At 36.7% G+C, this 27,409-nt stretch overlaps 1 protein-coding gene across 1 annotated transcript in view; it reads left to right on the top strand.

Annotated features, from left to right (window-relative positions):
- Positions 1-22,970, top strand: part of aff2 (AF4/FMR2 family, member 2) — a 183,104-nt gene extending 160,134 nt beyond the window's left edge. Inside the window, exons 18-26 of the mRNA XM_028459936.1 lie at positions 950-1,202; positions 1,960-2,087; positions 5,736-5,799; positions 6,230-6,366; positions 9,071-9,142; positions 11,788-11,881; positions 14,309-14,361; positions 16,697-16,914; positions 18,832-22,970. Coding sequence (XP_028315737.1) covers positions 950-1,202; positions 1,960-2,087; positions 5,736-5,799; positions 6,230-6,366; positions 9,071-9,142; positions 11,788-11,881; positions 14,309-14,361; positions 16,697-16,914; positions 18,832-18,953 — 1,141 coding nt within the window. The 3' untranslated portion in view covers positions 18,954-22,970. The remainder of the gene's footprint in view (positions 1-949; positions 1,203-1,959; positions 2,088-5,735; positions 5,800-6,229; positions 6,367-9,070; positions 9,143-11,787; positions 11,882-14,308; positions 14,362-16,696; positions 16,915-18,831) is intronic.
- The last annotated feature ends 4,439 nt before the right edge of the window (positions 22,971-27,409 follow it).

Below are 27,409 nucleotides of genomic sequence, written 5' to 3'. Positions count from 1 at the left end.
ACTCACACCAACAAGCTCCAGCACATCAATTATGCTGCACTGAAGCACACAAACACACTTTGTGCAGCAACTAATTAGTCTTTGTCTCCGTGATTTTGTATAATATCACTAATGTTGGTGCCCGGGGCCTCGTTCTGCGAGCTCAGCAACTTTCTTGCTGCATCAAACCCCCTGAGTTTCCAGGGAGAGGAGAAACATAAAAATATTATCTGTTGTGCTGCAAACAATATGAGACACGGGAGCTACAATAAGGCAGCCGAGGGAATAATCGTCGAAGCGCAACCAGCGAAGATAGAATCACAACAGTTTTAGAAGGAAAATACCATTCAGCCGCTGCAAATGAGGAAGCAGCTACATTGTTCGATCTCGTTAGCACAGCAGGGTTTTATATACTGAATTTGTCGGTTGGACTCCATAGTTCTTTCTTCTTTTAGTTTGTGTCAGATATGGTCTAAAGTAATCACCGGAAACAACCAGATCTTTAGCCGTTGGCATGCAAACCATATGCAGAGTTCTTAATAAAATCTACATAATATACAAATATTTAAGTGCCATAAAACACAGTGACTGCACAAAATATGTATGTATATAAATCATTTGTTGTTTTTTTAAAAAAACACTAATGTATGTTTTCAGTGAAATGGTCCCAAACTTTTGAGACTTTAGGTTGGTTCTTCTTCTATTGCGCAATTCTTCTTCACATTGTAAATGGTGAAGCGACACTGCAGCAAAAATGAAGCAGAAAGCGGCCACCGGCCTGATTAAACGACATTAAACATTATCAATTATGTTAGTAATAATTTTTGCATTGTTGTATATGTTACACATATTACATGTTACAGTCCATATATTTAATTCTAATTAAATATTCTAATATTCTATTTCTAATTCCCCCTCCCCAAACCCTCACAACTTTGTCATAATCACTTTTTTTTCTGTGTCCCATTAGAAACTCTCTAAACAGGAAGCAGTCGCGACGACGGTGTGATGAGAAACTGCTCCCACCTCTTCTGTCTCCGCTCTCAGATGAACCTCCTCAAAAAAAGCCCTCAGACGGGGTTTCCACCCTCAGTCAGGAAAGCAACGCCTCCGCCCTGATAGTTGCAGGGTTATCAACATGCTCCACGTCCTCCACGTCCATTTCAACTTCCTCACACAGACACAGGAGAGGTGAAGGAAAGACATCCCTGCACGTCAGAAACGTAAGGATAAACAATCCATTAACCCTCATTTGATTTAAAGAACAACAGAAATTGGTTAAAAGTTGCAAATTAGTGTGGAAAAATTTACAGAAAAAGTGGTAAAAAGGGTTCAAAGTGTAAATACTGGCATAAATGTTGAAATGATTTGTTTAGGCTAGCAAATAATGGGCATGAAAAATCATGAATGTGGTTAAATATGGTGAAAAGATGTTAAAAGTGACAATAATGGGTCAACATATGCGACATTAGATGGAAAAGTGGTGGAAAGTATTTACAAGTGCTGAAAATGTCTTGAAAGTGGAAAAAATGTGCAGAAAAGGTAATGAAATTTGATGGAGAAGTGGCTTAAATGGGAGTAATGAAGCAAAAATGCATTAAAAGGAGCTAAAATATGGCAAGAAAAAGTGATGAAAATAGGTTCAAATATGGCAAGTTTGATGTAGTTTCAGAAAAAGTGTAAAATTAAGCACAAATTGGCTCAAATTGTTCAAGAAATATTCTTAGTTTCTTAAAGGCATGTGGGTACCCCATCCCAGTATCTCACGACCCAAAGGTAGAGAACATTTGGTTTAGTCAAGTGAGTGAGTGATATTTCCATTTTTCATCCTCAGCTGCTTCCCTTGTTTTAGAAAAAAATGTCATGTTGATTTTTAAACTCTGTTTTATATTTTCTGTTGCACTTTTTAAAAATGTAAAGCGCTGTACAAATAACTTTGCCTTGACTTGCCTTCGCCTTTAATCTTTAATCTTTCTACAGGAAATGGATTCTCATGAAGAGAAGCCTCGCGGTTACCATGGCAACGGTTACCTGGACTCTGAGGTGTGGTCGGACCACTTATTGGAGCCTTCAGAATCTCGCAGACCAAAGCTGACCTTTAACGACACGTAAGTGAGAGTACACATGTACTGTATGCAACACATGTAAGATCATTAGACTTCACATTACATTATTTGGGATCCCTTTAAAGCTGCTACAACCTGATACATTTTTTTACATTATGCACAGTGCTTCATTTGTAAATCATCAGGTCCCAGAACACCAGCTGCGTGTTGTTCTGGCAGTAAGAGAGGGAGAAAAATGTCACCGAATAAAACATTTTTAAAGCACATTTTGCCAACTAAATAGGCCAATAATATCACGTGAACACAACCAATTAACCTGAATGTTTAATAAAAGAATGATGAATCAGAAACACAGACAATTGCCCGTTACGGAGTGCATCGTCTCTCACTCTGAGTGACAGCTGTCAAATCTTCCATGTTTCAGCACCAAGGACAGCACAAAATCACCGCGAATTTAGCTACTCATCAGAAAGGCCACTACACTTTCAGAACACAAAAACCCACAAATACAAAATATTTACAAGCTTTTACACCCATAATATAAGGTCAGAACTCCTAATGAATCAGCAGCACAGCAGAAAATTTAAATATATTGCGTGCTTTCCTTGTATTTGTCCAAAACAGCCAAAAATGTGTCTGTAATTTACAGATACAACTGATTCTACCTCTGTGTCAGTGACGTGCCGTGATCACTAGGGTTGGGTAGGCAGGACGTTTCAAATCGAGACCACCAATGTCAACACCAATGACAATTTCATATGTTTCTGCTGGCAAGTGTTAATTCAATTAAATTCAACTTTGTTTGTATAGAGCAATTTACAACAAAGTCATCTTGATGCGCTTATCAAAATATAAAATTCATAAGAAGAAAGAAAAAACTAACAAGATCCACATGAACAAGTATTTAGCCATCTAACAAAATCAACATCATAAAAGAAACATAAACAATTATTTAATATAGCCTCCATACTCTCCCAACAAGATGTATCTCATGACACGGCAGCACATCCGATGTTTGTGTTGAAAACACAGAAACACGGAGAAAATAACAACAACAACAACTCAGAATAGCCTTAGTGAGGCGCATCCACAAAGCCAATCCTTCCTTTTGTACCATTCACTGTAAAAAGTACGAAACATTTTCTGACCTTACCTTTGCTGAAGGTCTGGTAGCTCAGGTGTTGGTCTGCCATCTTTTAAAGGCTGTCATTTTTCCTCAAAAAAAAAAATTCTCTATTGTCTCTAGTGCTGTCATCCTTGCCTGTAGTGTTATCCCGCCCACTAGCTAGAGAACGTAGCAGCAGCGGTCAGCGGTCACGTGGTATCAATTTACTGTGAACGTATGCATAGCATTTAGCTTAGCACGATTACGTCCAAAGGCAGTGTAGAGAGCTGCCTTTTACGTCAATAGTTTTCATCTTGGGGAACTGACTGCGAATGCGCAAACACATAAAAACACACTATGGGAACAGAGGCAGAGCAGCAGTTTGTCTTTGAGAAGGGGTGTGGCCTCATCCTGCCTTACAGCAGTTAGGAAATAGCAATGTTTAGCGATTTGGGCTATGAAAAGCACAAAATGCTGAGACTTTCAAACTTATAGGTACTGTAGGCTATCGGAAATTGAAAAATAAATAATTTATAATTATATTATAATTAAAACAAATAATCAAAATATCAATTCACCCTTGGGTAGGCACTGCCTACCTTGCCTACCCTGACTGCACGTCACTGCTCTGTGTTACATCCATCCCACACTCCAGCTTCTCTGCACCTCATGTACTTACCTTTGTTCAATCTTGTGTTTTAGACTGTGCTTATCTAATTTTATTTCATCTAGTAGTATTGTGTTTTTATTATAACAAAGTTTTTATATATTTCATATTTCTTATATATGTTGTCTTTTTGCACTGAATGGCCTGCACCTCACTTTTTGTTGTACTTGTTACAATGACAATAAAGCGAATCTGAATCTGAAAAACTGCCATGGAGAACTTTGTATCCTCGCAACTTTTTAACATATTTCACAGCTGAGGCCTGTCTTAGCCAAGAGTAGCAGCTCATCTTGGCTTTGAACTGAGATAGTTCTGGATAGCTCTCCTCCTGTGTCCAGTCTGTTGGAGGCCGGTTCTCCTGCCTTAGCATCTTTGCTACAGCTGCTGCTAGTCGCTACGCTAACTGCTGCCGTGCTGCTGCTGCTCCACGATTTCCACAGAAACAACCTTTACCTCAGGCTTAGCTTCACTAATTGGCTTAAAAAAACTCTTTAAATCCAACTGCCTTTTTTAAGCTATTTTCTACCATCTTCCAAGCTGACAAGACACAATTTTTCAGAAAATCACAGTTTAGACGTAGCGTGAACGTGACCTGACTTTCTCCTCTGTTCTGCACTCGTGCTCAGTTTTCACATTCAATTATTTGTGTGCAATGAAATGTCCAGTGATTTCAACTCAATGAATGATGCAACTGTCTGAATATAACGCTTGAAATGTTAATCAAAACACCTAAAAGCAACAGCGGTGCTTGGGGAAAAAAAAAAAGGATCTTGCTTCCATATTAAGTTCTGATTATACATTGAGATAAAATCTGGACTCATAAATCAATGAATTGAACATAATGTACTTCAAAAAGAAAGGAAAAAGGTTGAAATTGACACTTTAAAGTTTGTTTTCATTTCCACAGTAAACATTCCGTTTGTTGAAATTTCCGTGCATTGCATTTTATTTAATTCAATTCAACTTTATTTATACAGCGCAAATTACAACAAAGTCATCTCAGGAGGGCGAGGAGAAGGTACAGACTGCAGGAAAAACATGATACACTACAATACATAGGGATATGAATCGAAAACCGGTTCTTTCTGAGAACCGGTTCCCAGTAATCCAATTCCTAGGAATCGTTTGTTTGCTTGCTTGTCAATTCCACTTATCTACCACTACAGACAAGCTTTCGTCTTGTACTGGTCGTACGTAATGATATATGGGGTGGACATCAATGGTGTGATGCAGTGTGAGCAGTATGATGGGTTATTTAGGATGTGTAGTCCCATTCTGATATTACAGGCAAACAAACTAACAAAAATGGTGGGAAAAAAAGAAATTACAGTAAGAATGAACTTAAAACACTTCCCAAAATGTAATGCGCGGAAATGTGGAGTAAATGATGTTTGAAATGATTGATCAATGAGGCACACACTATGATTTTAACTAAAATATTGGCATAGCAGCTTTAAATAGCAAATGTTTGTTTGAGTCCATTGGTGAATTTAAATGTTTTACAAAACAAAAGTGAGCTTAACTCATTACAGTCAGTTCACACATTTTCCATCACAATCTGTTAGAAGGGGATCACATACTTCTCCATAAGAGGTTTGTAAGTGGTGAGGATATCTCTACCTACCTCCCTGTATGTCCAGCTATTTTGAAACCTGGAAAGACAATATATCTTCCTGCCTATTTATCCCAAAGGCATATGTATTATTCATGAAACAACATGTTTTGATGTTATACTGAGGTTACGCTGAGCCTGAGGTACTGTATGTATACCTAGCAGTCAGTGATTATGTAAATCACTCTCTGTTGTGAAGCTTGTCGTCTCTCTGCAGTTTTTTGTGATGATGATGGTGCAGACATGGTCTTGTATACATATACTGTATGTATATATAAATATATGTGTGTTATCTGCTGTTTGCAGAGTCCACAGTGCTGACTACTACATGCAGGAAGCCAAGAAACTGAAGCACAAGGCAGACGCTTTGGTAAGATGGAAATAGGCAGACTTTAACATTTAGTGCCTGAGCTGTAGGACAGTAACGTGCATGCAGTAGTCTAGACTGAAATTATGTGTGCACTGTAAATCCTAGCAGAATGTTTAGCATCCAGGCCTGCACTGTGCAAGAGCCTTGTTTATTGCTCGCTTTGCCTCCGAGGACTGATGATCTTCGCAAGATTATACGATATTAAAAGATTTATCAGATTCCCCCTCGAACAATTGGACTTGATTTATATAACTTATTCGTCTTGTTTTTACAAAGTGTTATTTATTATACAATTTATCCAGGGATTTGCATCATAGTGAATAATATTAAAGTGAGGACAGGCTTTTAACAACATCAGCATTTGAAAAGGTACTCCATTGCCCTTTTCTTCAGATTTCATCTTCGTCTTCCTTCATTCTCTTCTTTACAGATGGACAAATTTGGCAAAGCGGTGAATTACGCAGACGGTGCGCTCTCATTCATAGAGTGTGGAAACGCCATGGAGCGGGATCCACTGGAGGCCAAATCACCGTACACCATGTACTCTGAGACTGTGGAGCTAATCAGGTACGGATGGCGAGGGGGAGCAACAAGATGTGTTTAATATTTGATTTCACGCCAATTTCTTTTTTTTTTTTACTGAGCATGTGCAATGAGGCCATTAACTGACATTGTTATTCATTGACAGTTTCCTCTCCATTTGAGTGGGGATTTATATATACCCTATATATTATAGGATAAAATTATTCAGGAGCCACTAAATCAGTGTTGTTCAACCTTGGGGTCGGGACCCCATGTGGGTAGCCTGAAATTTCTGAAAAATTTAAATAGATTTTTGAGATTTTGTAATTATTCGTTTTTTAATGAAAACAACACACAATCTTAAACAACTGTATTTCTAAACTTTCATTTTGTGAATGCAGTAGTCCCTCAGGGTTACGTTCTAAAAATAACCCGCAATAGGCGAAATCTGCGAAGTAGTCAGCTTCATTTTTTTTACAATTATTATACATGTAAAACCTTTCACCACACACTTTATACACTTTTCTCAGACAGGAATTAACATTTCTCTCTTGTTTAAACACTCTCAAAGTCCAAACCTTTGTAGATTTTAAAACATAAACCTGTTTTCAAACATACAGCACTTCAGAGTCACACTGATAGTGATCAGACATTGATACCGAACGCATTCAGAGTCTTTGTTGACGATGACATCAGGCCGTCAACACGGACACTGGTATGTTCACCCAATCAACCATGGAGTAGAAGCTGTGTGTGACCACCTGGTGCTGTATGACACGGCCTTTATAACCGGGACCGGACTAGGAAGGATTTGGCGTGGAGGACAATCAGCGAGGAGGTGGTAGTAGCAGGTAGACGTTCTCTCTGAACACAATGCATGTTCATATGCTGTAAAAAATAATGCATCCAAAAATGCACTGTAAAAAAAATAATCAGTGAAACACTGAGGCCGCGAAAGGTGAACCGCGATACAGTGAGGGACTACTGTATAGTTCAACTAAAATCTAATTGAAAAACATATCTGAGCTCAAACATGATGGAAAAATAATTCTAGAAAAAAATTTATTTGGGGTCACCAGAAAATGGGGTCAAGATCCAAAAAAGTTGGGAACCACTGAACGAAATACTGTTTCTTTCCACTTATTTACATAACAAGATTATTTAAAATGTGCCATTCCATCATTTTGCTCTATAGTTGTTTTTAAATAGTTTTCTAAGCAAATTATTGTTGTTGTACCAAGGGGGTACTTGGATTCAGAAATAAGAAAAAGGGGGTTCTTGAGCCAAAAAGATTTGTGAACCAAGAATACCAACTATATATGTTTTGGACCATTTAGGGGAAACTTCACATTGGTGGGTTAGTGTCCAACAGAGATCCAGACATAATCATCTGTTTTAATTTGATTTCTTAGCAGCTTTGTGCTATCGTTGCACCTTCCTGACTGCAGGGAGAGATGAATGGATTTGAACCAAAGGGAGTCTTGGTTCAGACTCTGCTCGTCTGCGCTCATCCACCCTGTGAAAGTTTCCTTTAGCAACATGCTCATTGATTCACAGCTGCAGTGGCTGCGACCTTTGACCACTCTGAGGAGGAAACACTAGAGGACCAGATTTTCCCTTTAGAAATCAATAAAGCATTAAAGTGACCATGTTTCCCTTGATGCACGCCCAGCTGCTGAATCTCATTCTGATTAATAAATGGCTTCACCGAGCAGAGGTGTTGATCAGGTCACAGAGGGCGGGAGGACGTGGATAAAGCTACTGCTTTTTCTTAAAATAAGCTCATGGATCATCAAACGGGAAACAAATCCATGCACGAAGATAAAATAGGTTCACTTTGGTAGAGTCTGCATCGACTGGAAGCAAACTAAAGGAACTCATCATTCAGACAGATTTAAATCCAGACTAGAGGGAGGTTCAGTATTTTTAATAAGTAAACCAAATTGATCTCATGTACTACTTTAAGTATATTTTTTTATATTTTATATTTAAATTCATATTATATATTATATTAATTATTATTATTATAATTATTATTATTATTGTATAATTATAATTATTATATTCATTATATTATATTTTATATATATATATATATATTTTTTTTTAAGTTTTTTTAATTCAGTTTTTAGGCGTAGTGTTGTAATATGATTTAAATTGTGTATTTCTTTTAATACTAAATATTTTAACTTGTAAATTATTCGTATTTTATTTATTATTTTATTTGAACTTAGCTTATGTTTGTTAGTTTATTTGTTTGTACTTAATAATGTTTTTTTTTTTAAGATATATTTGCTGTATTAAAGCAGACTTTATGCTTCAATCTAAACAAAACAAAAAAAGCCCCATATGATGTTCTTTATTGCTCAGTCCCTATATTTATTATTTTTTCATTCTTAAGTTTCTTTAATTGAAATACATTTTGATGTGTTCATTTGTTCATTATGATAAAATTGAATTTTCTAAATAATAGTTTGTAAAAAATAAATAAAAAATGTACAAATGTCTTTGTGCTTTGTTTAATAATGATAAAAGTCCATCCATTCATTTTCTGACCCACTTGCTCCTTTTCAGGGTCGCGGGGTACTAATAAAAGTGTTTTACAATGAGTATCGATCCTCGTTACTCTGATTTCCTCCCACACTCTATAAACATGTGGGTTCGTATGGATTAGTGTGTACAAAGGTTTCAGCATTCTGAGATGAAATGTTCTATAGTAATGAGTTGTGTCCTCTGTTATCTCCTGCAGGTATGCCATGAGGTTGAAGAACTTCACCAGCCATTCAGCCACTGTTCCTGAGAAAAAACTGGCAGTATTGTGGTAAGTTTTGTTTTCAGACACTGTTGGAATCTAAATAACCAAGTGTTTATGAGCTAAAACGTTTTGATTTGACTTAAACCACTTGTCACAGTGTGGTGTATGTGAGGAGAAGGAGAACAAAGACCCAAACAGAGAAGGAAGCAGCAGGCAGGAGTGGCATTCCAATAACATGTTTATATCTTAATTTCAACAAAATGCAAAGACAAACCAAGGACCAAATAAACAATACAAAGTGCAAATTAAAATTGAAAAAACTAGAAACGAAAACCAATCAAATTCTAAAAGGAATAGGACACAGACTGGCCGAGAGGGAAAGACATGTGGACGGACAAACACTCGGTATTCAAACACTCCTTAAGTAGTGATGGTGGAATCAGGGAATTAGGCACACCTGTGGTAAAACAAGAGGGAGAAGGGGATCATACTCACTTCTTTAATCCTTCAATTCAATGAGACCAGCCAACAGGGATCTTAACCTGCAGACAGAGACTTTGCAAAACAGAACAAAACAGATTAGCAATCATAAAAAATCTAAACAGACACAGAAGGGAATCAGAAACCAGGACAAAAGCCCAAACTCAAAAATAACCCCAACATGGCGAATATACTAGCCCTGAAAACCAACCAACCGTGCCAAAAAAAACATTAAATATACTACAGACTGTTTAAACTTAACTATTTCTTTGTGGTTCATGTATCAATTTTGCTTTGCTATAGAAGAGTAGATAGTTTTACAAGAATTCACTCACTGAAAGACAAGGAGTCAATGAATAACTCATAAAGTGATCTAGGACACTTTAACTCAATCCTGGATGGCACTCCGGCAAATCTTACTTACTTAATATTAATAACTAGAAAAGCACTCGAAAAGCGCAGACCTCCGCCAAGCAGCTCATTTCCAACATATTGTGATTTCCTATGTTGTAGTCCTACGTTGATTTTACATACACTATTAGATTCATTGATAAAGCTAAAGGACCATTAAAAAGACAAATTCACTCAAAACACACCCAAGATGACAACATATATACACAAAAATGACAATTTAGATGGAAAAATACACAAAGGAACAACAGAATTGTACAAAAGCCCAACAAAAAACCACTGAAGGACCATTAAAATGACAAATTCACCTAAAAACACAAGATGACAACACAGAGTAACTCACATCTCCTGTGAAATTACACCGCACACAATGGCTAAATTTTCATCCGTTCTCCACAAATCCAGAATAATTCCAACAAAAATGTATATCCTCGCGGAAGAAGTGAAAAGATCCATGCTCTGTACTAAAATCCACAGTGAAATATTGATACATGATCTCGGGGTGTAGCTGTCAGCTATCCAGTGCGGAGAAAAACTCCTGCTCGCTAATCACGCAGCAAACCTGAATCCGGATTAGCATCCGCCAAGTACAGCACAGGTACCGGGCAGGACATACACACAATGCACTTCCCTGCCACTACTACATTACCCATAAGCCACCACGTATTACCCATAAGCCACTCAGGCACAGCTCCTATTTTCCTATATTTTGGGTATTATGGCGGCAGTAGCTCAGTCCGTAGAGACATGGGTTGAGAACCGGAGAGTCGCCGGCTCAAGTCCTGGCGCGGACCAAAATACTGAAGTTGTTCTGGTAGCTGGAGAGGTACCAGGGCACTTCTCGAGCACTGTCGTGGTGCCCTTGAGCAAGGCACCAAACCCCAACACTGCTCTGGTGCACTCCCTTCATTGTAAAAGCAGCCCCACTCTGACATCTCTCCATCAATGCATGTCCACAGGCCCTGTTTGTGCATGTGTGTGATTCGGGCCTATGTGTGTGAGAAGCATGTCCCTAAAAATAACAGAGTGGAATGTAATTTCCCTTCAAGGAATAATAAAGTATTTCAAATTCTAAATTTTAATCACCTGTTTCTTGTCCCATTATCAACATTTCCTGAAAATTTCATCCAAATCTGTTCAAAACCTTTTAAGTTGCCTTGCTAACAGACAGACGGACTGACTGACAGACAGACAGACAGACAGACAGACAGACAAACACAGGGTAAAACATAACCTTCCGCTCTGCACTTCGCACTTGGCGGAAGTCTTAATTAATATTATCATTCTTAAAACCCCATGTCCCTCTACAAGACTGAAAGAGACCACAACACAACCAGACTATGACACCAGTGAATTGAGAAGATTCAAGGTTTTTAGTTAGACTGGTATCTCTCTTAACTAACTGAAACTCTGAATAACTATTGTTATAAGGCAGACGTAATTTGTAAATAGTTAATTTTCCCAGTCAAGACAGACATGTAGTAGGTTAATGAGAAATACTCTAATAACAAAGACACTTGAACTTTAATGATCGTTATTGTAAAAATTTCCAATCCTCCATTAGTCCCATTCATTTTCATTCTTACATGGAGCAGAAAACAGTTTTAATTCCCCGAGAATCCATCATTGATTAATTATTGACAGAGATCTGCAAATCCTTGAGCAAGGTTTCTGGTTTTCTACTTTTACGTTTACTACACACATCAGTTTCCTTGATCCGCAAAGACTCTTGGGCGACATGAAAATAATATCAAGGATAGAGCTTTAGAGGAATGTTTGTGCAGAGGATTCATCTGCCTTCTAATGCTTTGTTTCCATAGTAACCGCTGTCTGTCTCTGCTGTATCTGAGGATGTTCCGTCTGAAGAAAGACCATGCTGTCAAGTACTCACGCTCGCTCCTGGAGTACTTCAAGGTAACACACACAAACACACACACACACACACACACACGGGCCAGATTTCCATTCATTCTCTCCCTCTCTGTGACAAACATGCAAAGCCAATAACAACTACATTTCATATTCATTTTCATGGTGCCTGTGCATTAATTTTGCATGACGTTATTAAATTCTAGTCTTTCTCTTTGGTATTAATGTATTAATTAGCTCCATCAATCATTTCGGGTGGATTGCTGAGGTTTAATGTGCTTGTTTTGATTAATTATGTTTAGTTTAATTAATTACCGAGGATGTCATTATCACAGTGCTACATTTGCATTGATGGGATTGGATTTGTGCGAAGCGACAGGCTGGGGCTTTAGTTGCTGGTGTGTGTACAAGCTGTGTACATACACAGTACGTGTTGACACAAAGTTGGAGAGCTTCGTTTCAAAAGAAAAAAACTGTCCAACCGATTCAATCACGCAGTCTCTCACATGACACTTTCATCAGTGGTTTGAATTCTCATCACCAAATAATATGAAATCATTTCCATTTGAACAAGTTAATTTCAAACTTTGAACTACAATAGGACCATTTAGTTTTGTCTATTTGATGATTAGTTCAGGATGAGACTCACACAGAATGTAATGAACATTTCCAGCACATTCTGTCACTGAATAATATCTTTACTTTTTTTTTTAATTTTTTTTTTTTTACATATAACCAGGTATCATGTGTCGTCCTCATATTATTTCTGTGTCTGTGTGTGTGGGTTTGTGTGATATAGTTAAGGTTTCATGTGGATTGTTTGCGTGGGGTATTTTTTATTGTATGTAAGATTTTAATGATGTGAAGCACTTTGAATTGTATTGTATATATGAAAATCACTTTATAAATTTAGTTTGATTGATTGATTGATTGATTGATATCCCTGACATGTTTTAAAATGTGAAATTATAAGCTCTAGTATTATGACAACTCACAGGTGATATAATGTTCAACATGGTCCCTAATTGAAACTGAAATGCATTATAATTTGCGAGGGCTAGGCAATTTTGCCTTAAAAAAAAATATTTTTAATGCACTTAAAAATGACTGCAGACATCAGATATATTGTCAAAAGTGCAACTTTATTGCTGTGATTGTCCTCAAGAGTTAAAATGTATAGAACAATTCCAAAATAAAAAGTAAATGAGTCTCTGTCATTCAACCATTTCAAGCTTTAACCCAGGTTTAAGCAAAAGTGCAACAGCAACTTTACAGTAGCTTAAATTTTCTGATTAAGAAATCAGGTAACTACAGAATTTATAACGTATAACATTACAATTAAAAAAAAGTCAGAAAAAAAAAATTGAAAAGTAAAAAACAAAAATAATGCTAAATAAAAATTGTTTTATCTACAAATTTCATTAATCGATTAAATCGATTTTTTTGCCCAGCCCTATAATTTACTAATATTTATAAAGAAGATTATTTTAACTGACCAACCAAGATTATTTCAAGAAAAGATCAAATACTTCCATCATATCTACTTGTACATTACTCAACTTGCTTCAAACTCTTACTTAGTCACCAATCGTCCTAATACAACTATTTACAAATGTCCTTTTTACGTAATATTTCTGTATTTTTATATGTATCTTTAATTTTTTTTCTGTTCTTACATGTAATAGAATCTTGATTTCATTTTTATTTTATGGACCCCAGAAAGATTAACCACCACCACGGTGGCAGCTAATGGGGATTCATTGAACAAATAAACAAATAAATAAATCAATATGGCACCTATTAGTAGGCCTCCTTCCGGAGGGACGTGCCTCACTAGGGAGGCGTTCAGGGGGCATCCTAATTAGGTGCCCGAGCCACCTCATCTGGCTCTGGAAGGAGGCCCCGGGGAAGACCCAGGACACGCTGGAGAGACTATGTCTCTTGGCTGGCCTGGGAGCGTCTCGGGGTCCCCCCGGAAGAGCTGGAGGAAGTGGCCGGGGAGAGGGAAGTCTGGGCCTCCCTACTGAGGATGCTGCCCCCGCGACCCGGAAACGGCTAAGCGGGAGAAGATGGATGGATGGACCTATTAGTAGGTGGAATAAAAGGAGCAACAGATAAATATTTTGTCTTGCCTAACAATTACTTCAAGGTAATATTTATTAGTTAAAAAAAGAGGAAAACAAATGCTGTCATGATTTAAAAGGGTCATTTAGCCTTAACTCTAACATTACATAGGATTTTACTTACTTTATTGTATTATTTTTATTATTTAACTGTATTTTTACTCAGTTTACCTGAGTGCTGAGAAAGGTTCTTTTGAAAAAGTATTATTGTTATTATTATTTGAAGGTATTTTTAATACATTTTCAAGTCAAGTCAAGTTTTTTTTTTTTTTTTTTTTTACTTTAAGCATAAAACTGTCAACACTTGTTTCTGAGTCATGAACAATATACTGATATTCTTGTGATGCAGAACTCCGCCAAAAGCTCCCACCAAGCCCCATCTCCCTGGAGGACCAATGGGAAGTGAGTGAATACACACACACACACACACACACTTCACCCAGATAATTGAGGATTTATAATTTACCGACTCTGCTGCAGAAAACTATAGCACCTGTGACAACAACTTGCTCAAACAAACCCCTCTGGAAGCAAATAAAGGGATTGATTTGTAATAGATGTGAAAGCAAGAAGGCTGGAGGGCCTGCACAGCGTTGGGCGAGCAGGAGGGATGCAGGAGGGATGCAGGAGGAGAGGCGTAGAGGAGCTGCCGATGTGAAGCTAATGAGTTTGGACAGCTCTGACGCGGCACAACAGCAGGACGGAGCTGTCTGTCTGTGTGTGTGCGAGTGTTGAATAAATCAGGAGCAAGTTGTGGGTCAGCGAGGGTCAAGGCCGCAGCGCAGACGTTACATCAGTGTGAAAGACACACACCGAGCTGTGTGAGATCAGAGATGTGCTGGACCATTGTTTTGTTGGATCTTTCTGTCTCGCTTCTGTGAAGCGTTTTTATTGCCCATAAATCATAACCTGTGCGTCACGCTGGAAAGCATCACCTTTAATGTCAATGCCATAACAAAAGGCAGTTTCACCCTGAGTCACATCCTGCCTGTATTATTAGCAAGCAGCTTTCAAAGGTTAGCATGCAGTAACATGACGGCGTCATCAGCACTGCTTTTATTTCTTTTAGAGCTAAAAACCCACATGTCAATCTCTGACAAACATTACCTTTAGATTATGCTGTCTGTACTGTTCATGTGTTTAGATTTAAGCCATCATTATAGTATTTTTGGTTCTATGATCTTATTTTTCTGCCAATGTGGTTAATAGACTTGATTTATATAGCGTTTTATCCCTACACTGAAGTAGTCTCAAAGTGCTTTACAATATCAGCTCATTCACACTCACACACCAATGAGACTCAGCTGCCATACAAGGCGCTAGTCAACCACTGGAGGCAACTTAGGGTTCAGTGTCTTGCCCAAGGACACTTCGACACATAGACAGGTACAGACTGGGATTGTACCCCCAACCTCTTGATTAGAAGACGACCCCTCTACCACTCATGTGGCTGTTATTATGGTCATCTGAGTTAAAGAGTTAAACCAACGCTGTGGTTTTCCAGTTCTCAGACTTCATTCAGCATCACTGTCACTTATTGATAAGCAATGATCTCTTTTATTATGGATGATGGATGACACTTGTTTAGAAAAGGCTTGTTTGTCAGACACTGGGCCAAATCCTTATGAAATCATTGTTTTTACAATGTAAATGTAAAGCTAGTGTTTGTTTGTTTGTTGATGTGCTTGTTGGAGCATTAACAATTCACAATTTTCAAAGATATATCTTTGAAAAGTACAGAAATGAGGAAGGAGAATGTTTATAGCGCGTGCTCCTTTTGGGGTTTTTTTTTGTTTTGTTTTGTTGTTTGTTTGGAGTGTTTATGTGTATTGTCCATTTAGTTTATTTTATTATATTTAGCATTTGTTAATGGTGAAGAACGGAAGTAGGACTTGACAAGCCTAGGCTTCATCCTTGTCGAACAAGTCAAAGATGCATTATATGGATATTGACTTTTTTATTTTATTAAGATTTCTGTTGAGATGTTTTTATTAATTTTCATCTATTTCTTTTCATTTGTTCATTTGAAATAGATAAATAAATAAAACAAAATGGGCAGTGGCCACCTGTAATTCTATAAATTTTTGTTGTTGTTTTCTCGTGTGTTTCTGGAGTTTAATTTTCTGTGTTTCTCTTATTACAGGAAAGAACAAAGGGTTTTTAGAGTCTTTTTGTGTGTTTTTTTTGTGTGTGTTTGTTTATTATGTGCATTTCTTTTGTTCCTTTTGTGTATTTTTCCTGTAAAATGTATTTCTTTTGGAGTCATATTGTGCATTTGTGTTGTTGTTTTGTTTGTTTGTTAGTACTGTGGGTTTGCGGAGTCGAATCAAGAATAAAGTCCAAATGTCGAGATTAAATTGAATTGGCCCTCGTCAGTTTCCGTAGATTTGACTTTATCAGCAAACCTTCGACTTTTATCACGATATTGTATTTTGAAGAACTGTGGGTTTGCGGCGTCAACTTTTTGTGTACTTTCGCTGTCATTTTCTGTAATTTTGTATGTTTTTGCACTCACGAGGAAATCCATGCTATAAACACCCCTGCTTTACAGAAACTACATTTAAATTCATCTAATCTCAGCAATGACTTCACTAATGTAGCGTTATTTAAAACTACGGCTTTGGTTTTCCCGTTCTATTTATTTGTTGTTGTACCTCAGTAACCTGCACAGCTCAGAGAGCCTCTGTGTTTATCTCCTGGTATGTCACAGACACTTACACCTTGTTGTGTCTTCCAGGGTCAATGGGACTCCATCACCGCTCTCACTCAGCCCCTCCCCAGCCGGCAGTGGAGGAGGAGTGGGAGGATCGGGAGGTCCAGCTGGGTCAACAGGCAGCGTGGCCATTCCCCAGCGGATTCACCACATGGCCGCCAGTCATGTTAACATCACCAACAACATCCTGCGCAGCTACGAGCACTGGGAGACCGCTGACAGACTGGCAACTGACAGCCAAGGTAGGAGCACGCAGGAGCTGACTCAGCGTTTTTAGTTAAAGGGTTGGGGAGTCATTCATGCACTGTAGCTGTGCAACACGTGCTTCCTCTGACCTGCTTTGATGCTCATTCATTCTTCTCTGCTTGAACCAGTGTTTCTATATGAGGAGTTGAGACTTTTTTTTCAAGAGGATAAAGAAAGCAATGAAATGAGTGAATCTGAAGGCCTTTTGACCAGCTGCAGAGCCACGCATAGTCAGATCCAACATCTAAAACGCTGCAGTGTGAATAATGCACTCAGTGGATCTACTGGTAGATCTGAATGGTTTAAAAACATTTGAAATTACAGCAAAATGGATCTTATGATGAAGAAATAAACGGTTGTCCAAACACTAATATGTTGGAGGCATACTGTATGTCATTTTTTATTTATTCAAATCCATCTTTTTTTGTACGCAACGTTTTATTTTCCTTACACTTGTTTTATATCATCATTTACAGCACATGTTACAGTAAAAAAAAAAATGGATTGTGTTGCATATCTGACGGTTTGGTAAATAAAGCTTTAAAGTGGGTTGCACAGCTACTAACAAACTGTTAAAAATATAAACAATCACAGCAGTCATCTGGGCATAGTGCCATGTTTGTTGAATATTAACTGCTTTAATATTATACCATTAGTGTAACACACCCATTGGTGCGCACTCTGTGGTGACACAGGGATTTATTAAATCACTATGTGACTTTATGGCTGTTTTAGTTATAAATATGTATCTTTTTCACATCTACATTTATGGTTGAAATGAGTTTAGCAAATGCAAACCAAGATATGCTGTAATGCTATAATTTAATTTCAATTATTATTTTATTAATAATTTTTTTCCAGACATGCCAAATCCATTTCATTTAACACAATACAAACAAATCCAAACAGACAGACAGAACGACATATAATGAAATCTGTGTAAATATACACATATATATATACAGTACATACACTTATATCTAGTACAGGGTTCTGCAACCTTTACTCTCATAGGAACCATTTAACCTCATCTCACCTGGATTAAAGTTCTTCCAGAGCCGAAAAAATGCGTTCTCAATGAAGACAATACAGTGAATTAAATTCTATACAGTTAAAATTATATAAAATGTTTGATTTAATTTGACTTGATTTTTATTGATCATGTAAATGGCAACTTAAAAACAGTTTAAAATAAAATAAAATAAATTGACATTAAGAAATAAAACAGTATCTTGCGTCTTCATTTTCGTTTCCATGAACACAATGTTATATGAAGAAGTTTTTTTTTTTGTTATTGTATTTGAAAGGCTAGAAAAAATAACTTGATAATAATTTGATAACTCATGATCTTGTGATCAACACATGCTAATGTCTTGCCTTACATAAAGCATGCATATTTAATCGGCACATTGGTGGTTAAATTCATCTGTCCTCACACAATTAACATTTTTATTTTCTTCCAGAATAGCGTTTTTGTTGGTTTAATTATCTTACCAGGGATTTAAAACTTAAGGTTAGCCACAGGTGCAGGAAAGCTGATAGAAGAGATAGAGAAGATAGAAGACGTTGCAGGAGGTGAAGTAGGAAGGTCCCGGGTCATTGCACAACGTGATTTATTTTAGGTTAACAAATTGTTATATCTTGATTTTATTTGTTATTAATCATTAATAGCCTCTGTAAGACAATAACTCTTTATTTCAATAGTTTTTTAAAGCTATAGGGAGCCGTTGCAGAAGAGTCAAAGAGCCACATTAGGCTCCAGAGCCGCAGGTTGCAGACCACTGCTCTAGTGTAACATGTATGAAAAGGGTAGGAAGATCTTGCACTTTTTATCTGGGGGAATAAAGGTTTCATAAATATAATATTAGTCATAATTTTGAGATAATCACATAATATTTCTCTCTCTTCTGCAGACTTCTTCCAAGAGCTGGACTCGGTGATGGAGCCGCTAAGTCAGCAAAGCAGCATGACTGAACTGGTCCACTACATCCGACAGGGACTGCACTGGCTCCGCATTGAGGCTTATTTGTTGTAAGGAATAAAGTCAAGCCAAAACGTTTCCAAAAAAAAACATACAGTATGGGCTCGTGAGCAAATAAGCTAAATAAGGATCCATGCTGATGCTTTCGCTCTTATTAAAATCCTTCACATGGCCATTGTACTAATGGATGGCTCACCTAATATTTAAACAACTTTTAATTTGACCTGTCAATCACAGGACTTAGAGTGAGCAGATTAAAAATGTGGCTGACAGTGCTTTTTGGAGTGACTGAAACCGTATATCAGCGTAGAGACTTAATTCATGAAGGAGCAATAAATAGAGCAGCCCTCCACGCGTCCTTGAATAGAAACTGAACAAAAGAGACGAGATCATTTTCAAAAAGATAAGTGAGAGGCTGATGTGATTAAGAGGAGAGAATGGATGGAAGCGCTCAGCAGAGGCTCTTCTCCTCCCATCATGAACCAGAATTATGTCAGTGATTGGGATGAGAATCAAAGCCTCCTGCTAATATTGATCCAATATTGGTGTGATCCATTAGATAAGGACCACACAAAAGGAGGAGAGCAGCTCAGCTACATCGAGGTGTATACGGATCTTTAAGAAGTCTCAATTGCTTTGTCTGTATGAGGCGGATCTTTCATAACAAACTTGACAACCACAGCTACAACCTGCCGCTACTGTGAGTCAGCACAGACTGAAAAGTCCCGAGTCAGCTTTCACATGCCCTCAGTTTGATGACATGGTTACTCAAAAGCATCAGATCTCCAATAACAGTACAAAATTCAACCTTTTGGTAATGCTCTAGATTACAACTGACATTTTATATTGTAAAACAATTAGAGGGTCACTTTCTATTCTGAAATCAGTTTGGAATCAAAGTCGGGGAATAAGAACAAGAAAAAGATTTTCCTGTGCTGATTGTTCTTCAGTTTGCCCTTAACCACCCATTGTTTACCTAATTTACTTTTTTTTTTATGCAGTTCGTCACTGCTGTTCTAGCCTTACCTTTAATGCTGCTTTATATGTATATAAGCTGATGGTCAACCAAAGCGTCAGTCCAAAATTACCAAAATTAGCCAATATAGTTCAGTACACTTTTCCAATCTAATTAAGTGATTTAATACTTAACTTTGAGCTCCACCATCAAATGCCTTTTCAAAATAGTTGTTGAGACAAAATGCTGTGTACAGTATGTATGAAGGTGCATTGTCATCACAATCAACTAATACCTAATGTACAAATACTCTGATTGGGCATTAATGAATTTGTTCAATGTTTTTCCACCTAAACATCTAGTTCTCCCAGTAAACTTTAGATTAACGTTTAACATGTTATAACTACCAAAGCGGAGTAATCACACGAAACGCCGTCATCACATAGTGATGCTGGTTTATTTATTATGTCAATGATCTGTTTAAAGACAGAACAGCATGAGATCGAACCTCTCCTTGTGCTCTATTCTGCAACACACATGCTTAATGGAACTTAGGCTGGAATATAACAGAACTAGAGCAGTGGGATCTCTTACTGCAGAGAGCAAATATACAAATGTCCTTTTGTATTTGTAAATCAAAAGAAGGAAGAAAGTCATACGATAAATGCAGCTAGGAGGGAAGCACAACGTTTTGTTTGTTTTTTTTATTAATTGTGGTGCTTTTCTTATGCCTGTTGTTAAATATGCTGGTGAATGTTTAAAAAAAACTCATGAGACTGTATACAGGAATTGAGACATAAATTCTATATAGAGAAAACTATAAAACTATCAGTTACTCATAAATTATTAGGAAAATTGTTGATGTTTTTAGGCTGCATTATATTATAAAATAATGCAAGATATAATTATATAATTTTTTAATAATTATATCATATTCTGCATTAGTGTCCATTTTGAACAAATGACGGTGCAAATATACAACCGTAATCAAGCTGTTGAGCTAAAAAAAAAAAAAAAAAAGGATGTTTGTACAATTGTAACAAAAAAAGCAGCTTTATGTAATAGGGAAATATTTGAAATATAAGAATATTTACTATTTAATTGATAAGGATAATAAATGCACCAAGTCTCAAAGATCTCTTTAGGGTTACCGTAACTGTAGTCCAAAGCAGAATTCGCTTCAGTAAGCCTCCAATTATATAAGTTTTAATTATAATTTAATGGCACAGCCTAATTTTTAATGTTGCTTTATTTTTTTATAGTTCCTTGTTTAATATAAAGTAAAAAAAAAAATCATATTTTACATCAGCCGATAGACTGCTCAAAGCAGGAATGGATGATCACATTCTCAGAGAATCATTTCTCTTGACTTTGTTTAGTGATTGTTGATTTAATTTGCACGTTCATTCATTCGTTGTGTGGTACATGATTGTGGGGACTAAGTAGGGAATTGACAACACTACTGGATTTTTTGTGCCTTACTCAGAGAATCGTAAAACATTTGCCGAAAGTGTTAATATGCCTTATTATTATTTTTATTATTCTTGTGTTTAAAAAAAAAAAAGGCAACTAATACATTTTGTCAGGATCTAAAGCATTACCAAACTTTTTGATTGCATTTAATGCAAGCACAGTTTTAAAGATTCAGCTTTTCACACAAAATAAATGTAGTGAGACTACATGGCAGAATGAGCAAATTAAGAGTGATGTTATCAGCTGATATTAGCTATTAAATAATATCGGTTGACATTTGTATCGGTTATTCCACCGATATTAAAAAAAACAAAATGAGCTGTTGTTTGAGACAAGATGTTAAAAACAAATATGGCCCTTTTAATTGTTTTTTTTTTTTTAAATCTGGGTCTATTTTTACATCAATATTGGTTAATATTGGTTATTTAGTGTTGGGTAATATTGGGGGAAAAGCTAATATAGAACATCTCTATAAGTTATTATTATTAACTGTTACCAGGGCTTGACATTAACTTTTTTGCTCATTGGCCACTTTTACTTTCCAGAGTTACTACCACTCAGCATTTTCACTAGCCACAATTTTGTTGTTGGATCATTTTATTATGTGTGTTATGAATAAAGCTGACTATGTCTTGCTAAATTTACATGCACTAGATTTACAACCTTTTAAAATTATTGTATATAATAAAAGTGGTGAAAAGGTATAAAAGATAAAAGTAAAACTAAACTGAAAAAATCTAGCGAGAGACACTGATTGGTGTATTTTTGCACAAATATTCCAATGTGGTTTTTTCACTGCAAATGACAAATAAATTGAACTTGAACTTGATTTCATGAAGGCCAGTGCATGTGGGTGGTTGTGCTGTCATAGTCTTACATTGCATTTAATTATTTATTTCAGTTGCCATTTGAGAAAACTACAATTAAATATAAAGAAATTAAATCCTCCATCATGGTTAGTGGGAGTGGCTAATTGGCCGGTTGACTAGTGTTAACGTCAAGCCCTGACTGACAAACAGACAAACCTCACGTACATTTATCAGAGTCATCCTAGCAGTTTAAAGCAGTGCCTGATAAAGTTAGCGTTTGTGGTCCAGAAAAAGATCTATTTATCCCTCGTAAATGAAGCGCTTCTCTCTGATTACAGGCTTTTGTGTAATCCTGCTCACTTCTGTTTCTCATAGTAACCCAAACCCACCTACTAGGGCGTCAAACGCTTTTGGTCGGGATTCAGTAAAATTTGGCTCTAATTTGCCCACCGCCTCAGTGCAGAGAAAGAAACGGGAAGGATGGTGGAAAATCACCATTTATTTTCAGTCCGGATGGCATTAGTTTGAACAGCACTTCTATTTCTGGGGCTCTTAATGGTCTTTCCCAACCTTTGTTGTGTTGTGTTGTTCTTGTGTATTATGTGTACAGGCGATTGTCAAGTCTATTTAATTCAATACCGATCAAACAATAATGATGTTGCAACAATAATGATGTTTGTGGACCATAATGTACAGACAGCGACTCCAGAAAACTGTGTTTTTGGTTTTAGAGACTCATGAATGATTCATTGTGAATGGATGAGTTGAAGACCATTTGACCATTGTTGAACACGTGCGGGAGTGAATGCAAATGTGAAAAGAAACTTTCACATTGATTTAAAAAAAAAAAAAAAAAAAAGAAAAAAAAAAAACTCAAGTGCCTCTAATTGTGTCTGATGTGAATTGCTATATTTATTTAAAAACAAAGAATGAATCTAAATGATTTTCCATACCATATTGGTATAAATTTGCAATTGTTTTTCGTAAAATCCAATGTTTCCATGAGCTTTTTACTGGCGTTTATGACGACACCAGAGTTTGGCTTTAAGATAAAAAAAAAAACAAGTGTTACGTTAATGTGTTGAACTGCTGTATTTTCTTTTTCTTGAGCGAGTAAGAAGGTTTTGTCTGAAATGCCTGAAAATGTTCAAATCATCGCATGCAATAAATGGTAGCTTCAGACCAAGAACCACTTGTGTCCGTGTCAAAGCGTGATGAGGGAATATCCACTTTTTGTCTTTAATAAATTATTCCAATGAAACGAGACTTGTAGATTGTTTGAAATCCGAATAATAAAATTAATGAATCATTGACAAACTATTTTCATGTTAGACTGATACCAAATTTTGCATAGTGTGTGCAAAGCTAACCCAGGGGCTTGTTCAACTGTCAAATCATTAGTAATATACTGTGATTAATCAATGTGTTTGATTTGTACACAGTGTGTACAATTCAAAATTTAGAATGATGCGTGTTTTCTTAGCATAAAGCAGGTGTAGAGGTCAGTTTGACTTCATCACACCTTTTAAATCACTGTATAGTTTAAGTGCAAAGTAATTGTACCAGTTACATGGATTTACTCTGACATTTCACTACTGTATTAAAGCAGTTGGCCATAGCGAAGGGAAAAGTTTATGGGACAGTAACACATATATATTGAAATATAAAAAAGTTCAATTCCACTTTTGTATAGCTGCTGATATAGATCACACACATAGTTTTTAAAACTATTAACCTGATAAATTGAAATCTATCTTTATGAACAATAAAGTAACTAAACAGTGATATTAGTTACCCCTAACGCTAATAAATCTAATGACATCCTTAGGTTGAAAGTTTACTTGTTTTTTTTGTATAGGCTTCGGCATTTAGACCAGACTATATATTTTATAAGGGTTTCTTTCTGAGATATATATATATATATATATATATATATATATATATCAAGGTAAATCATCTGCAAATCTACAGAGATTATGGTCAAAAATAACATTACTTATTCTCCCAATAAAGCCTCTGTACACACTTATTCTGATCAATCCATTACCTGATCCATAAGGATTAGATACAATCATTGCACAGAAGGTAATCACTTTGTAGTAGTCGTGTTGTTAACTTACAAAGACAAGCTTTGCTTAATGCGTGTGTTTTATGAAGACTTGCCTACATTTGAGGAACATCCAATAAAATATTCATACAGCATCTGCCATTGATGAGGATTGTGAAATATTCTGATTCTGAACATTCCTGTTAAGAGTTTGTCCAAACGTGAAAAGCCTTGGATCAGTTATCTATTCAACACAGATGGGATATAAACCCATTTTGCGTCACATATGTAACATAGAATAGCTAAATCGGGAGAATTAATAAGGTTAATAAGAATCTAACTGATAAATAGACTGGACACGAGGCAAGGCAAATTTATTTGTATAGCGCATTTCATACACAAGGCAACTCAATGTGCTTTACATGATCAAAAAGTGTAACAGAAAACATTCAACAGCTTAAATATCAATAAGAACATTAAAAACATTTAAAATAATCAGTAAAAACATTTAAAATCAACAAACAAGACCAAAAATCTCCCTCTCAATCATAAACAGTAGAGAAAAAGAGTGCATTTAACTTTGATTTAATCTGTGTCCATAGATCTGACTAACATCCCACTGATGTATTCTGGACCAAACCCATTCACAGATTTATACACCAGCAGCAGAACTTTAAAGTCTATTCTGAGGCTGACTGGGAGCCAGTGTAAAGACTTTAAAACTGGAGTAATGTGTTCTGACCTCTTTGTTCTGGTTAAGGCAAGGCAAATTTATTGTATAGCGCAATTCATACACAAGGCAACTCAATGTGCTTTACATGATAAAGACCCGAGCTGCAGCGTTCTGAACCAGCTGTAGATGTTTGATGCTCTTTTAGGGGATTCATGTCAGAAGAACATTACAATAGTCCAGTCTGCTGGAGATAAAAGCATGGACCAGCTTCCCCTGATTTTTCTGAGTCATTAAACCTTTCACTCTGGAGATGTTCTTTAGGTGATAGAAGGCTGTTTTTGTGATAGATTTGATCTGACTGCTGAATGTAACATCTGAGTCCATCAGAACACCAAGGTTTTTTTTATTTGGTCTTTAGCTTTTAAAGATCGAGACTCAAGGTACTTGCTGACAGCAGTCCTCTTTTCCTTGTTACCAAAGACAATCACCTCCATCTTGTCATGATTTAGTTGAAGGAATTTTTCACTCATCCAGCAGTTCACTTTTTCTAAGCAGTCACACAACACCTCAATGGGACCATGGTCATCTGGGTTCAGTGATAGATATATAACCAGCCTTACCATTCTGTAAAATTTGTCCTAGAGGAAGCATAAAAAGGCTAAACAAAAGGGGTCTAAGAACAGAGCCCTGAGGAACCCCACAGGACATTGGTAATTTGTCAGATTTGAAGTTTCTAATGCTTACAAAATCCTCCAAGTTGGACTTTTAGTCCAACCAACATTTGCAATCTGTGCAACAAAATTGTATAGTCTACAGTGTCAAATGCAGCACTGCAATCCAATAGAATGAGAACAGATACTTTTCCGTAATCAGTGTTCAACCTTATGTCATTGATCACTTTGATAAGAGCAGTTTCTGTGCTGTGATGAGAACGAAAACCTGACTGAAATTTATCAGATATTTTGTTGAAGGTTAAGAACTGACTCAGTTGGTTGAAGACCACCTTCTCAATGATCTTGCTCATGAATGGAAGGTTGCTGATTGGTCTATAGTTAGCCAGTATTGAGGCATGCAGTGTTCTCTTTTTATAACAGGGATTCTGGTACGGTGCCTAATTGGAATGAGCAGTTAATTCTTTGACACACATCAATAACAAGTGACTTTACAACAGTTTTAAAGACTTTTGAAGGTATTGTGTCAAGGCAACACATTGATGGATTCAGCTGCTGAACAGTTTCCTCTATTGTTTTTGGTTCACTGTAATAAACTCTAACATTGTAGTTGACCCTCAGTGGTTGAAGCTGTTTAAGCTTTTTGTGATTTTGATGGTTTGTTCTGATGTTTGAACTTATTGATTGTATCACTAGCTTCAAAAAGCTTGTATTAACACCAACGCTAGCATCAATTCTACATTTGCATCTTGTTTACTGGGCTTCAGTTAAGCAGCTAATGAGAAAACAAGCTCCTTTTAAAGTAGATGCAGATTTCTTTTACAAAGCGCTAAAAGTCCACTACTTGCATACTTTGATGGCTGTGTAGTGTAGTTTGTTTACTATTCCTGGATTTTTCACACACACACACACACGTACGTAGCACTGAGACCCATTCCAGTCTCAGTGCAGCTGAACTCAGCACTTTCTACACCCGTCCTCACACACTCCACAGCTCTAATGTAATTGTGCATGTCGCCAGTGTTAACAGAAAGAGAGTGTGACCTACTGGAATATGAGCTTGCAGCAGCAGCAATGCAATCACTAGAGTATAAAACATAATGATAGACGATACGAGTGAGACAATGACAAGGTGGATTGAATTGAAGCAGTGTGACAAAGCGAGGAAAAGGCAGAGGCCAGGGAAAAGAGAAAAAAAAAAAAAAACAATTATGCTGTAATTCCTGTTAGATCAATCTGATCACAGAGATCACTGTTTGTGATGTTAAATGTAAACTGCTGATCTGATAAGAAAGCGCAGACAGAAATATGAGGCGACGTAAACAAGCAGGAGGAAACCAGAGTGGATACAGGTCACAATTCCAGGATTTCACGAGAACATTCATCCAATTTACAACAAGGGTCACGGGATAGTGCAGCCGATCCCTGAGCTACAGATGCAAGGCAGGGCACATCCTAGCTCGACCTCAAGTCCATTACACAGCGAACGCACACCTGCTTGATGTATCATATGAAATGTATTGATGGTAGATGTGAATGAGACAGACATCAGTATAAGCCAGTGTCTATAAATGGATCTGCATTAATAGCGTAAAAATGAAAAAAACTAAAACTAAAGGCATGAGATTGAATTTGTATTACATGGTGAAAGCAATTACTAAGCATTAAACACTTTGTGGTTCCTGAACAAACAGGCTTGGTGGAATTGTTTACAAATGAGTATTTATTTGGTTCAGTGTGAATTCTTTAGCTTTGCCAGAGAAAAGAGACTAGTAGTTTCTAAACAGCAGGAAAAGTAGAAAATAAAGTAGGGAAGCTGATATAATCTGCAAATAAAATCAGTTTGGTGTGAAAAAAGGGAAAAAAAAATAATCATACAAAG

Source organism: Gouania willdenowi, chromosome 10 (assembly GCF_900634775.1).
Source record: "Gouania willdenowi chromosome 10, fGouWil2.1, whole genome shotgun sequence".
In the NCBI taxonomy this organism is placed as follows: domain Eukaryota; kingdom Metazoa; phylum Chordata; class Actinopteri; order Blenniiformes; family Gobiesocidae; genus Gouania; species Gouania willdenowi.
The sequence above is the reverse complement of the archived record's forward strand: the minus strand, read 5'-3'. Positions and strand labels throughout refer to the sequence as shown.